This window comes from Chrysochloris asiatica, unplaced genomic scaffold (genome assembly GCF_000296735.1).
Source record: "Chrysochloris asiatica unplaced genomic scaffold, ChrAsi1.0 scaffold00013, whole genome shotgun sequence".
NCBI lineage: Eukaryota > Metazoa > Chordata > Mammalia > Afrosoricida > Chrysochloridae > Chrysochloris > Chrysochloris asiatica.
The window spans coordinates 11,927,966-11,942,629 of record NW_006408531.1 but is presented as its reverse complement, the minus strand read 5'-3'; the positions used below and the strand labels follow the sequence as shown (position 1 = coordinate 11,942,629).

Below are 14,664 nucleotides of genomic sequence, written 5' to 3'. Positions count from 1 at the left end.
TATAGTGTTTTGATACATTTTATAATCATTTTTCTGAATTCCTTCTCAGGCATTTCCAAAGCCTGCCCATCTTCCAGTATGGAGCACATGTCTACTTCCAGCTCATTTGTCTCCATCACTTTATCTCATTCCTGGACATGTGCTGATATGGCCATGTTTCTGTTTTGGGGGCATATTCAGGCGTTATCTGTGTCCTTAATACTTAGATGGGTGTGAATTTTGGTATTTCTTATGCTTTCTGATTGCCTCCAGGTAGATGTGATCAGGAAATGGGCTTCCTTTTCACTCTTTTTCCTGAGGAATTTCAAGATGCCACTGTTGGTTGTTGTTATATAACTCAGGATTTAATTTTTGGCCTATTTCCTGTTTTAGTCTGCTTGTTCTGTTCCACAATCCCTGCTCAGGCCTTTTTCCTAGTGATAAATAGTTCAGGGCCGGCTGTGGACATATTGCACTGCCGTTTGGTTTTAAGTGGAAACTGTCACTTTTAAATTTTGAGGCGATCTGTGTGCATGCGTAGTAGAAACCTGTGGGGGTGGGGATGGGGTATCCACTCGCTCAGGCACCCTCTCTAGTCACCTGAATGGAGGTGCACAGACAGCAAGAAACCAATGAACAGATACCACCCCCCAAAAAAGAATGTCCTCACCTGTATATCCGTGGTTCTGTCAGGCATCCATGTCTGCTGTGATCCTTCTTCCACTTGGTCCCACCCAAGATGGCGGCTCCAGGAGCAGCTGAGCATCTTGAATTAGAAAGCAATGGACTTCTTGCTTCTGCTAGAAATTCCCTTAGCTGTAAGCCTTCCAACCTTCTAAATATTCCTTTATATGTGGTTCCGAATTCTGGCACCATCCCCTGAGCCTGCTTGGTCTGGTATTCTGTGATGTTGCTGACGGAGCTCCTTGTGGCATGTCCATATTAAAGTGTGAGATGCATTGCCACAGTTAAATATTTGTATAAGCTCATCTTAGATGATGCTCAGTTGGATCTGTGAACATCAAATCCAGGTACCAGCAGCCTTCAAGGCTTACTGCTTCCTGTCTGCCATGCTAATCTGTTGTTGTTAAGTGCTGTCTAATCAGTTCCAACCCATAGCGACACTGTATAAGGTTTTCAAGGAGCAGCTGGTGAGCTTGAACCACTGACCTTGTGGTGCAAACTGACGTTGCAGTCCAATGCATTAACCCACAGCGTCACACCAGGACTCCAATGGCTAATCTGTCTAACCCCAACCCCAAATATGGTGTGCCACATAGCAACAACCTCTCCCAATAATGACCTCCCAAGTCAAAGCTTTAGTTTTCCTATTCCCCTCATCTTCTCTTATCTGATTATCCCCCCAGTTTTCCTCCCCATTTGTCAGTACTTAATGTATGGCAAAGGAGCCTGGCTGGCACAGTGGGTAAGTCTTCAGCTGCTAGCCAAGAGATTGATGGTTTGAACCCACCAACCACCCCATGAGAAAAAGGATGTTGCAGTCTGCTTCTCGAAAGATTTTCAGCCTTAGAAACCCTATGGGAAGTTCTACTCTGTCTTATAGATATAGTTACTATGAGTCAGATTCAATTCAAAAGCAATGCATTTGGTTTGTCTTTAATACATGGCAGACATATTTCTTAAGTGCTTTAGCAATCAAATTGGCTGTAGAGGTTATCACACTGTTTCACCAGAAGGCCCACTGTCAGCCTTTAAATAATGGAGGACTTTTTATTATGTAACATGTCCTAACTCCAATCCATGTTAATGTAATCTGGTATAAGATAAGCATGGAGTTGGTCTGTTTCTTTGAAAAGCAGACCAATAGCTTATGTAATAATTATAAGCATATAGACCAGTAGTCACAATATTAGATTATTAGATGAATGATGTTTAGTTAAGTTAGGAAAGGATGGCAGTAGAATCATCATTTGAGATGACTGCTTACTTCCAACTGATGAAATGGGACTACACATGTCCTATGCAGACCCCCATTTTGTATTTACTTAAATTTGCAAAATTGCTCAGAAAGCCTTTTGGTTTTAACCATGGGAATTGCTTAAGAAATTATTCTGAAGGTTTTCAAATGCTTTTCACCTGCTAATTTAGCCTTTGGAAATCTGCTTCTTTATTTGTGAAGCAGGACGTTTCAACCTAAAACTACCACTTATCTGCTGGAAGCTTTCTGGATTATATAAGTACTTTCCAGAAAAAGTAGTTCTTTAACTTAAAGAAAAAACTCTTGTTTTTCTCCCATTATCACTTTTGAAATGACAAGGGAAGCAATTGATCAAAACATTTTAAACCTTTTAAGCTCCCATGGAAATGTTTGGAAGGCACCCACCTGTTCTCTCGCTCCCTTTTTACTGTGACTATTGCTCAAGCATAATGTTTACCCTGAAACCTGTTGATCAGGAAATGTACTTAAATATGAAAAACGAGGCTGTTTTCCCAAGGTAATGCTGAGACTATAAAAGGATCATTAAGCTCTCAAAATGTAAATAAGAGGACAGCCTTTGTTTGTGTGTCTATGTGTAGCACTTAATTACACTATGCAGTAATGGAAATTTTTCAGAATAAGGTCTTCCAGGATGCAGGAGGAATAAGAAATATCACTAGTAAATAAAAGATGAGCAATTATAAAATATCCAGCACATGTTCTCTCTTCAGTTTCTTGAACAATCGGTATTAAAATTCCACATAGATACATAGTCCTCATCCTTCATTGCCTGAAATTTGGACCCAAGATTTCTGTTAGTGTTATGCACAATTTAGTAGGAGTCTTGAGTTACTTTAACATAGGAAATGCAGTGAGAGTAAAAACCACCAAGGTCTTGGTATAAAGCAAGAGGTGGAACCATAGCTAGAAGTTCTATAGTGAAGTTCGTTTGGAAAGATTTGGGACATGTTCTCATGCCTGCTGGAAGCTCCGCTAAGGAACCTGGTTCTTATATGTGTATTTGTTGGTTTTTATCGTATTGATTTCATAAGAAACTGCCAGTCTTTGACTCTGTAACATACTGTCATGTTCAAAGTCTGTCACAAAGACCGTGGCTTTTTTCTTTAAGATTCATAATTTCATGAGCCTCCATTTTTCATTCCCTCCTCCCTTCCCTCCTTCCCTACTGTCTCTCTGTTCCCAAACACCAGTTAATAATAATAGCTCTCAGTTGTTCAGCTCCTAGGGCATGTCCCTGAGTAGCATTTTACATAAATTCTCTTTTACATACATATGTGATCTTTACCACAGGCATACTACATAAGAAACCCAAGCCACTGTGAGGTTAGTTTGCTTGCCTAAGTTTCTACAGCTAGATACTCAAGCCCAGACTCTTTATATTTCAAACATGGGCTATTAACCACTATGCTATATTGCTTTCTCTCTACCTTAAGTCTTACAAAATATTAGTAGAATCTTGTCTTAACAATAATGAGAGCCAAATGAAATTCTATTTTATACTCCAGGGACCCTTACCAACATATTTAGTTCTTATTGTCATGTGTGTTTGTATATGCAGACAGAGAGATTGATGCCGTTTTATTTTTTCTTACCATATATTTAAGATGTCATTAGGAATAGGTCACTTTCTTGGAGATCTTTTCATATTGACACTCAGTTTGTCTTTCAGAGCCTCATAGTGTTACCATCACACCATATGGAATTAAGGAATCATTCCACTTGCTATCTGGGGAACTTAACAAACATCGAGACTCAAAATATGCTACCAAAGATTCTGGTTTAACAGTTCCAATCGTCACTATTTGTTTTTTAAATTAAATTTTAAGTTAAAAAAATCTTTCAATTTAGTTTGAATTCTTTATAAGCCTTGAGATGGTAGATGACATTTTAATCTATTCGGATGTGGGAACTTCATTTCTGAGACACACCTCAAATAAAATTCTACAGGTACAGAGCAGAGGGTCTCCCAATATGATTTAAAAGAAAAACACACAGATGTCCTGCTCCATTTACCTTGGGAGCAATCTTATTTATTATGTTTCTGAAAGACTGGGAGGAGTAGCCCCACCTCCTGCTAGAAAAACTGGGCAAAGGGAGTAAGGGCTCTATACCAACCCAACTGTGGCCACTAGAGTGAGCAAATCTTGTTCTAAAGAGCATCTCCACTTTTTCCTGGGAAGCCCCTTTCTTCCATGTGGGCTAGCCTCTTCAGGCTCTAGTTGGACTCATCTGAGAAGATTGTTTTTGGCTGCTTACTGCTAGATGGACTTTGAGTAGCTGGTTCTCCTTTTACAAGGACTTTTCACATCTCCCTTTTACTTTCTCTTGCCTGGCTGTTGAACTTTTCTGAAGTTAGAAGACATACAGCTTTACAGAGATCCTCTCTACTTCATCTTGGCTTGGTTCATAGGGTAGAGTCTGGATCTCTGTATACACTACACAACAAATGGAAGGCTCTGCCTGGGAAGGCGTAGGAATTGATGGGCAGACGTGTCTTTAGCCATTTTGATAAGTCAGCTTAAGAAGAACAAAGGGAACTCTGAATCAGAGTTTTCCTTGTATTCCTGGGATCTTTAAGAATTTCCTTGGAGTTGAGATCAAAGAGGAAGACCAGCAAACTTCCCTGACCATGCATGATGATCAGACTTATTTTTGCACAGATTTCATAGGAATAATAAAATGACTTTAATTCAGTGTATGTGTGTATGTGTACCTCAGCAGACCCTATGATGACATATCTGTTGTTACATACCCACCTTTTGCAGATATTTACCTATCTTAGGAATCAGGTGTCTTTCAGAGAGGAAACTGCTTGGCTACTGAGTGGAACTGTGACATCATCATAGAGCTTGGCTACTGAATTCATTTTCCAAAATTTGGTTACCATAGAGTGCTTACCAATATTTTTTTTGTTTCTAATGTAGTAACAATGTGTCTTCTCTAAATAAAGATTTGTTTCTGCTTTTTTGCTGCTTAATCTCTTACTGTTTTCTACTTTTTATCACAATGAATTATTAATCTCTTACTGTTTCTACTTTTTATCACAATGAATTATTTTTCATCTTCATAAAAATCTGCCTATTGGAAATATACTAGCTCTTCTCTTTATGAAACTTCTCAGTGACATACAATGTTGTATCAAAATAGTGCTACTAACATCAGATAGGAAAGAGAAGGTAAAATGTACAGTTTCACACAGTGAAAGTAATGGATTTTTATTTTTATTTTTGCAAAACAAAGCAAATCCCTATTGTGACACCATCTATAAAATATGTGATCAGTTGGCTAATACATATTGAATGCTTACTATATTCCACTGTGCTGCTTCATACTGAATAGTTATTTCACCCTGGGTTTAGCCTAGTACTGTTATTTATCATTCTGCGTATCCAGTGGGGCATAGCTTTTATTGCATGTATGCAGCTTGCAGACTTATGCTTTTTTCCTTCTGCTTTTGGGATTTGTTTTGCTTCATTAACCATTTGTGTTTTTGCTCTCAGTTTTGTTTAGCATGTCGTAAAGCTGGATGTCCACAAATGCATGAAATGATCAAAGTGTTCATTCTGAAATTCCTCACTGCCCTGTGTCTTCGTGCATTCCCGGGGGACCGGGGGCCTGTGGCTTTCCACAAGGTATTTGACTTGGCCTGTTGAGCCTGTGCAGAGGTTCACGACGGAAGCACTGTATGTGCCAATTGTTTATACCAAGCAAAGGGCATGGGGAGGTAGAACTGACACTGGTGAGATGAAAAGAAGAAACTGATGAGGTCTTTCCCAGAAACTCAGCCTGCCTTTGGACTTAGTATTCTTTCAGCTTTAGTGACTCAGTGTGGTCATTTTAGCGAAGAGATGGAGGTCATTTTAGCACAATGGTGGGAAATTATTGATCTTGATACAACAGTAAAGTTTATAAATGGAAACCCTAGCTCTCTGAACCTTATTGGTAAATAATACAGAAAATTTAAGAAACAGAAGATATCAGAATAGTTGAGAAAGCATTTCTGGGCATCTACAAGCAGAGGTATTTTTGAATACACAGTCATTTTAATATTTAACAGGATACCGTCATGCAATATTTAGTATTTATATACACAACTTTAGGAAAAAGAGCTTTATAGGTACATAGGTTTGTTTTTTAGCAAAGTCAACATGTTCATCTTTTTCCTTAATAAAATAACTATTGCAATAGTCATTTCCACTGATGTACCAGTAATGTTATTAACTAATCAGTTAAAAACACTGTTGTTGTTGTTAATTGCCGTCAAGTCTATTCGAGCTCATAGTGACTCTCTATAGGGTTTCCAAAGAGCTGCTGGTGAGTGAACTGCTGACCTTGTGGTTCAAACCGAATTTGAGGTCCGGGGCTTTATCCCACAGTGCCACACTGGTGACATTAAAATTCAAGAAAATTCATTAGGAATTTAGGACATTCTTGTCAGTTAGCAGCACCATTTGTGTTACCTAAAGTCTATTTCATCACACGTGTTTACTTCTGTAGTCTGAAGTGACTGGTGTAGTTTGTAGATATGGCTTTCAGTATACAAGGGAACTGCTTGAGGTACCACATTTGAACTGTTTAGTTTGTAATTCAGTTCTCAAAATAGCTACTTTCATCTTGAATTCTTTCAAGGCTTAAAATTCTGAAAGTCTGTAGTGCTTGAGCTTAAAGATCTTGAAGATCAACACCTAGTAAGCATTTCTTGAAAAAGCATAGGATTTAAAGGAAACTTTAATTATAAGGTCCAAATGGTTCTTGTGTGCCTAATTACACTATGGAAAATCTGGTTCCATTAAAATGGAACCTTGTACTCATTTAGATGTGTCTTCAAGGTTTCTAAATAGCACATACAAAAATAAACACCTGTCAGGTTTAAACCATCTTTTTTCTAAGTATATTCAAATTGCATCTTCAAAAATGCAGTTTGTGATAGTTTGAGAAAATGAATTTTAAATTTCCATGTCCGTAGTAGTCTGAAAAATAAATACAGTGGAACTTGCTCCTATTTTTTAACTACCAAAATGAATTAATCTATACCAACTTTAAATGCACATTTAAGTGTTAAACGCTCATTTGGAATAGAAAACATTCCATAGGAGATAGACGAAGCTTTTAAAAGTCACTTAGGTTTTACCTAATGTTGTTGTTGTTTGTTGTTGTTAAGTGATAGCAACCCTGTATAGGGTTTCTGAGGAATAGCTGATGGGTTTGAACCACTGACTTTGTGGTTCGAAGTCCAGTGTTTATCCTACAGTCCAGACCAGGAGTCCTAGTTAATATTATAAAAAGGCTGTTATAAGTAAGGCCTGACAGAAAACCTCTCTGGCTTAAGTAGTAGTAACAACAAAGGTTAACAGTTAGTGTCTCTCAACTAAGGGGTCACTCATCAAATTAAATTTGCCATTTAAATAACAAGCCTATATTTCCTTTGTAGATCATCTTGGGTCTATTCCTAAAAAAAGAGATACATTAAATCCCAGTTTGTTTTTTGTGTGTCTGTGTATGCTATGCAAAATTGAAAGGATAAAACTTTATGGAGAAAGAAAAGTGAGCAAATTTAAGTCATGCATCAAACAGTCATGTCCACCCTGATAGGCTCCAAAAGAACTTGTTGTTGTTATGTACCATGGAGTCGGTTCCAATTCATAGTGACCCTGCACAGGGTTTCCAAGGCAGCAAATGTGTACAGGAGCCGAGAGCCTCATCTCTCTCCCGTGGAACAGCTGGTAGTTTTGAACTGCCGACCTTGAGGTTAGCAGCCCAATTTATAACCACCACGCTTCCAGAGCTCCTTAGAAGCAGTAAAATCTGAAAGCATGGTGACATTTTGCATTATTATCATCAAATGAGGGGTTTGGTTTTTTTTTAATTCTCCATACAGCACCCATCAGGAGACAGAAGCCTTCTTTTATTCAACTAGACATACAGAGCAGCAGAGCATACGACTAAGTAGGCCATTTGGCCTCACACTCATGTAGTGGGTTCAGGACAGGAAGCACAGTGTGCTAGCAGGGCAACATGGGGCAACAACAGGACTCCTTACAGCTGTCCAGAGGCTACTCTCTGACAACTTAGGTGCAAGAAGATGAGAGCCACATCAATGTGTATGGAGTCATGTTGGCTTAGGAGCCCAAATCCCAGGTAAGAACTAACGGCTACTTGTAACCAACTACTCCATGAGCAGATCTTAGCAGTTTCCTTTGAGGATGTGGTCAACTGCAAAAGTCACTGAACCCAGGAAAACACAAACCTGTGACTTCCCAGCAGGTTTTTCTGGTTCGTTTACAGTTTCCCAATTTGGAGGCAGCTTAATAATCAAGAGTCATTTTGGACCATAAGCCACGCTGCCTAGTAACACAACTGACGTTCCCCCTTTATCAAGTTTCCAGGAAAACACAGCTAGAGAGTTCACCTAAGGTCAAACTCATTGATGGAGCAGGAGAGGGGTTTTCATTAACCTTTGCCCACACTTCACTGCCCTGCTATCCCCAAACAAGTTACTATCAAGTCATTTCTGACGCAAGGTGCTGCACTCCTTGTGTTTCAGTGTAGAACCAGGTTTTCAGTGGCAGTGTACACTCAGGTTTTCAGTGGCAGATTTTTGGAAGTACATCTTCAAACCTTTCTTCCAGTGTAGAATGCCAACCTTTCAGCTGTTAGGCACATGCATCAATTGTTTCTGCCATTCATTGACTCACTTCATAACCCAGGAGTGAATGCATTGTTTTCCTCTTTCCTAAGGGAGCGTGTCCTGAGTCTCTAGCCATCTGAGTTTCTAACTAGAATTATTTGTTCTGTCTAAAAATCACTAATTCCCATTCTCCTACAATGGTCAAAAGGGTAATATTACTTTTACTCGATGCTTGAAAACAGACCCATAGGGGTTTTAGATATTTTTGCTGTTGTGTAGTTACAGTGTCATTAAGTTGGTTTTTGACTCATGTGGCAGAGCAGAAATGCCCCATGGGGTTTCCTGGGTTGTAATCTTTATGGGGAGGTGGTCTGGTAGCTCTGTAGAATAAGCACTGGACTGCTAAGCACAGTGTCAGCAGTTTAAACCCACCAGGCGCTCTGCAGGAGAAATATGAGGCTTTCTGTTTCCCTAAATATTTAGTTTTTAAAACCCTATGAGTCAGAAACCAGTCAACAGCATTTAACAACAACCTGCACAAGGGCAGATTGTCATGTCGTTCTCCCTCATATTTCATTGGGTGGGTTCTAACTGCCAACCTTTTGGTTAGCAGTGAGTGCTTAATCATTGTGTCACCAGGGCACGTAATCATTTTCTTTAAAGAATTGGGGGACTTTATAATTACTAGTCCAAAATCAGGCTGACTTTCTATCTAGGAGAGCTCCAGTGTCCTCTCTGGCCAGTTCCAAGAAATGTTGGTGATGAACTGATGTCTACAGAGCGTGTGTATTGCTGTCTTATTTCTTACCAGGTGTGCATTGAGACATACATATGTAGCTGTCACCAGCGCAGTATCAACACTGCTGTGCGGGCAACTCTCAGTCAAATGCTGAGTGACTTGACTTTACAGCTACGACAGAGGCAGGAGAATACGGTGAGCTTGTGGTGGTACTCGCACGTTCATCAGGTTATGTGTGTGTAACTGCATGCCGTGTGTTCCGTAACGCCAGGCTCCTCCTGCTGGAAACAGTAGCCAGACATCTAGAACTAACTTGTTGGAGGAGAACATTTATTTAACAAGCTTGTTAAATCAATTTTTCCGAGTTTCATCCCCAAATTTTGAGGGTGATTTCTTTTTTCATTCTTCTTTTTTTAATGGTTTTCTGTGATTTTTATTGTAGCCATTGTTTTCAAATTTACTTTTTTCTTTTAAATTTTTATTGGTGACATTTTTGCATGAAAATATTATCTTACTAACTGAAATATTCTCAAGTATCAGAAATTAATTTGATAGTAACAAAAATGAATAGCAGTTAAATGTATGCTCTGTGGTTTGGTATTCAAAAAGTTCGTGGAATTAAAAGATAGTGCAAATTTCCCACAAGTCCTCTGAAGCCTTTCATATGTGTTTCCTTTAGCTAGCTAGAGGTTTTTGGCGGGGGTCTCCTTCCCCTGCTGGTGCTGTCAAAGTAAAACTAAATTTGCCTTCCTGCTCATCAAAACCCACCCAAGCTTTTGGCTCTAAACTTGAACAGATTGTCTAAAAATGAGTATTCCTAGGGAAATTTTCAATGTAATTGCTATATATATATATATATTCTGGGAATGAGAGAGTGATTCCTCTTCAAATGTGGTACATTTTTTAACTTGCTTCTGTAATAATTCAGGTTAAAATTATTTTAAAATCTGCAAGAAAGGTTCTAATCATTCATGTCATGACATCAGTAATGTTTGTAAAATTAGAAATCTTATTTCCAGTCTGAAACATCTCAGAAATTAATTTTGTTTTTATTTTTTCAGAAATTTAAAGTTAACTTCATCTTGTACTAATGTTTAGAGAATCATGAATTGAAGGTAGAACCTTAGAGACCATCTAGACAGATTCTTTTATTCTCATTTTACACATGAAGATGTTGATGCCCAGGAAGATGAAATTGTCTCCTCAAAAATTAACAAGCTTATCCTTGAGCGATTTGGTCTCCTGAGTGCTTCCTACTTCAAGGTCTCTGTTAATATGCACTTCCAGAGGTGTTAGAAAATAACGGTGACCTGAGAAGACAAATACTGAATTTTTTCTCCGTTTGCCACAACCAAAGGTCAAGTTTATGTCATAAAAAAAATTTTTTTAAGTTATTTTTGTTATTTTTGCTTGTGGTTGTTGCATTGTGTGTCATCGAATCAGTTCTGACTCATAGTAACCCTGTATAGGGCTTCTGAGGCTATAAATCTTTACGAGAGCAGAAAGCCTCATTTTTCTCCTGTGAAACATCTGGTGGGTTTGAATCACTAACCTTGTAGTTAGCCTATCGTACTAACCTTGTGGTTAGCCTATCGTACCACACCAGTGAGGTTACTTCACTGTAGCATTTCCTGTTTGTCTCCTGTCAGGGTGCTAACAGATACAGCTTTGAAGTCTGAGTAATTGTGTAGTTAATGGCCTCTGTGCTGTGGTAGTATGTAACTAATCATCCCTCTGCTCCTACTCATCACTGACCACCTGGACTCAACCCCAGACCAAGGCAGGATCCTAAATTAGAAGGAAAATCAGTATTTACTGCGATTTCCTTTCTGTTACTGGTGTAGTCCCTGGAGATGGTATTCTTTGTCCCAGAAAAACACAAATGCTAATACCTAAAGCACTTATAAGGAGCTCTGGTGGCGTAGTGGTTATGAATCGGGCTACGAACCTTAAGGTCAACAGTTTGAACCTACCAGCTGTTCCGTGGGAGAAGCTGTTTCTGCTCCTGTAAAGATTTACAGCCTCAGAAACCCTGTACAGGGTCGCTATGGGTCAGAACAGACTCAACGGCACTTAACAATAACATTCTTAGTGGCAAAACTTGTGTCTCTACTTTACAGACACCAGAAGTGCTTTGTTGTTAAGTGCCATTAAATTAGTTCCAACTCATAGCGACTATGTTTCCTAGGAGCAGGTTGTAGGTTTGAACCACCAACCTTGCAGTTAGTAGTCTAGTGCTTATCCCACAGAACTCCAGACAATCAAAGCAACTGTCATAGATTGAATTCATACTCATAGTAACCCTGTCTGTGTAGGTTTTCTGAGACTGTAAATCTTTACAGATAAAGACAGCCTTATTTTTGTCCTACAGAATGGTTGGTGGGGATGAACTGCCCATGTTGAGTTTATGGGTCCAGTTGTCCTACATTGCCACCAGGACTCCTTACCTAAGAATGGTCATTTCAAAAAAGCTGTTAAAGTGAGTTGTCTATCTGAATGGTGAAGTTCACTGATGAAGCTGGGGTTTTCCTTTGCAACACTTAGTACTTCCTGAGGAAGATGAAGGTATTGTGTAGCATCGCTGAAAAGGAATACAGAAAGTATCAGGACAACTTAAAGGCAAAGGAAAGAAACGAACTATCTAGATTTAGGAAGAAATATATCTTCTGTACGTGTCCATCTTATCCCCTCCCTACCCCCAAAGCAAGAGATAGGAAGACAGAAGAGTCTCCTTCACCTTCTTCTCAACTCTATAGCCCATGCCCTCAAGTCAATTTCAACTCACAGTGACCTTAAAGTAGAGAGGAGAACTGTCCGATAAGGTTGCCATGGCTGTCGTCTTTTTGGAAGCAGATTGCCACATTTTTCTCACACAAAGAAGCTGATGGATTTGAACTGCAGACTTTTTGATTAGCAGCCAGTCTGTTAATGACTTCACCCCGAGGGCTCCTCCTTAATTCTGTTGTTGTTGTTGTTATGTGCTGTTGAGCTGTTTCACACTCATAGCGACCCTGTATGGGGTCTCCAAGGAGCAGCTGGTGAGTTTGAACTGTCAACTTTGTGGTTCAAAGTGACCTTGTGGTCCAGTACTTTACCCTATAACACCACACCAGGACTCCTTCTTAATTTTCTAGTCCCTGAATTATCCCTGCATGGGGAGTAAGCTCTAACTGCTTTTCAACATCTTCCCAGAAGTACCCTTCCCTTCAAGGTCATATCTCTACTCTAATAGTTGAGCATCTACCTAGTGACTACCACAAATAACTGGTCTGGTCTGAAGGCAGAAGTTTATATACTTCCCCATCAAACAGTAAGAAGATGCTTCTCTTTAACCATCATCTTTGTCCCTGTTTCTTGAAGTCCAGGAACCTGATCCTTCTGATATCTAAGAATCCCTATTTGTTAGGTATCAATCACGGTGTATTCTGTAGTCTCGGCACAAATTGTTCTTTATTCAGAGGTCATTTTTTTCTGTTTAGGCAGGCATGTCCCCAAGTCAGTGGTCTAGCACCCTGGAATCATAAAGTGCTCCATGGGAAAAGGCTTCTATGAATTTTGAGGGCTTTCTGAGTGAATTCTTTTTGGAAATGCTCAACTCAGTTTCAGACTTCATAGTCTTCATCAAAAATACCATGAGTAATGAAAAGCTGAGGGGCCCTGGTAACACAGTAGTTAAGTGCTTGGCTGCTAACCACTAGGTTAGTGGTTCAACCTACCAACCGTTCTGTGGGAGAAAGGTGTGGCAGTCAGCTTCCATAAAGGTGACAGCTTTGGAAACCCTATGGGGCAGTCGACTTTGTCCTGTAGGGTTTCTGTGAGTTGGAATTGACTCAGCAGCAATAGCTGTGATTTGATTTGTTGTTGTTAAGTGTTGTCATGTTAGATCTGACTCATAGCGACCCTGTATAAATAGGGTTTCCAAGGAGGGTCTGGTAGGTTTGAACTGCCAGCCTTGTAGTTAGCAATCCATTCCTTATCCTCCAGCACTACACCAGGTCCCTTGGTTTGGTTTGATTTAATGAAAAGCTATGGCAAGCTACAAGATGTGCTTAGAGTTAGCTGAGCCTTGAGTACTCAGGATACCATTGTGTTGCTTAGAATGTTCTTTTGTGTAAGAGAAGGATTATTCTTGACTGACTCTCCTAATTGTCATATGTGTGTCTCTCTTACTAGATCATTGAAAACCCAGATGTCCCGCAGGAATTTGGGAATCAAGGTATTGGATTTGATTTTTACTAGTACAGTTTATATACAAATGCCTACCTGGACTACATGCTGGGGGAGTAAACAAGACTAGGGACTCTCAGGACAGTTTACCATTCTCAGAACTTCTGCTTAGCTTTGCACTGCGTGGTGTATTTAATCAACTGATGCCATCCTCTATGCCCATACACAATGCCAACCATATCTGTTCCTTTCAACTATGTGAGGGAAATTAATGCTTCAGGTACCTGCCTGGCTGGGAGCTGGTTTGGGTTTGGGTTTGGTTTGGTTTCGTCACTCTCTGTGAAGTCAGGTTTATGAGTTGCTCACATAAGAACTAGCCAGAGGGAGGAGGGGATAGGAAGGGGAAAAGGTAAAAATGGAGGGGATGAAAAGGAGAAAAATAGTTAAAAGAGCCACAGTTGGGAGGAAAAGAGTAACAAGATAATAAAGGAAAATGCTTTGTCATTTCTAAAGCATTAATTGAGTGTATTGTCTTAGTCATAGTTTGCTAGATGCTTGGCAGTGGGCCAGAAAATTTTGCAGCATCTTTTCACTTTTTGAAGCTCAATTTTACATCCCGAGATTTTCCGCGTGTCTTTTCCTCTTATTTTTTCTACCATTGTTGTTAAGTTCCCTGTATAGTGTTTCCAAGGTGGTGAATCTTTCTCCTTTGGAGTGGCTGGTAGGCTTGAACCGCTGACCTTGTGGTTCACAGTCCAGTGCTTATCCTACAGATAAGCACTAAAGAGCCATGTGCTCCCCTGAAGATGACCATTGTTTTTGTTAAGTGCCATTGAGTTGATTGCGACTTAGAGTGACTCTGTACGGGGTTTCCAAGGAGCAGCTGGTGGGTTTAAATTGCTGATCTTGTGGTTCGCAGTCCAGTGCTGATCCTACAGTGTGACAACAGAAGTCCCTAGACAACCATAGTTCTCATAAAATATTCACTTTAGGATGATTGTTGCAGTTGTTGTCAGGTGCCATCAAGTCGGAACCGACTCATAGCGACCCCATGCACAGCAGAACGAAACAATATCCGATCCTGGGCCAACCTCACTACCGCTGCCACACTTGATGCCATAAGTGATGCCACCTGGCTGATCCATCTCATTGGGGGTCTTCCTCTTTTTCTCTGACCCTCCACCTTACCCA

At 39.8% G+C, this 14,664-nt stretch overlaps 1 protein-coding gene across 1 annotated transcript in view; it reads left to right on the top strand.

Moving 5' to 3' along the window:
* KIAA1244 (KIAA1244 ortholog) overlaps positions 1 to 14,664 on the top strand; it is a 243,304-nt gene that overhangs the window by 113,560 nt on the left and 115,080 nt on the right. Inside the window, exons 6-7 of the mRNA XM_006834625.1 lie at positions 9,379 to 9,501; positions 13,480 to 13,522. Coding sequence (XP_006834688.1) covers positions 9,379 to 9,501; positions 13,480 to 13,522 — 166 coding nt within the window. The remainder of the gene's footprint in view (positions 1 to 9,378; positions 9,502 to 13,479; positions 13,523 to 14,664) is intronic.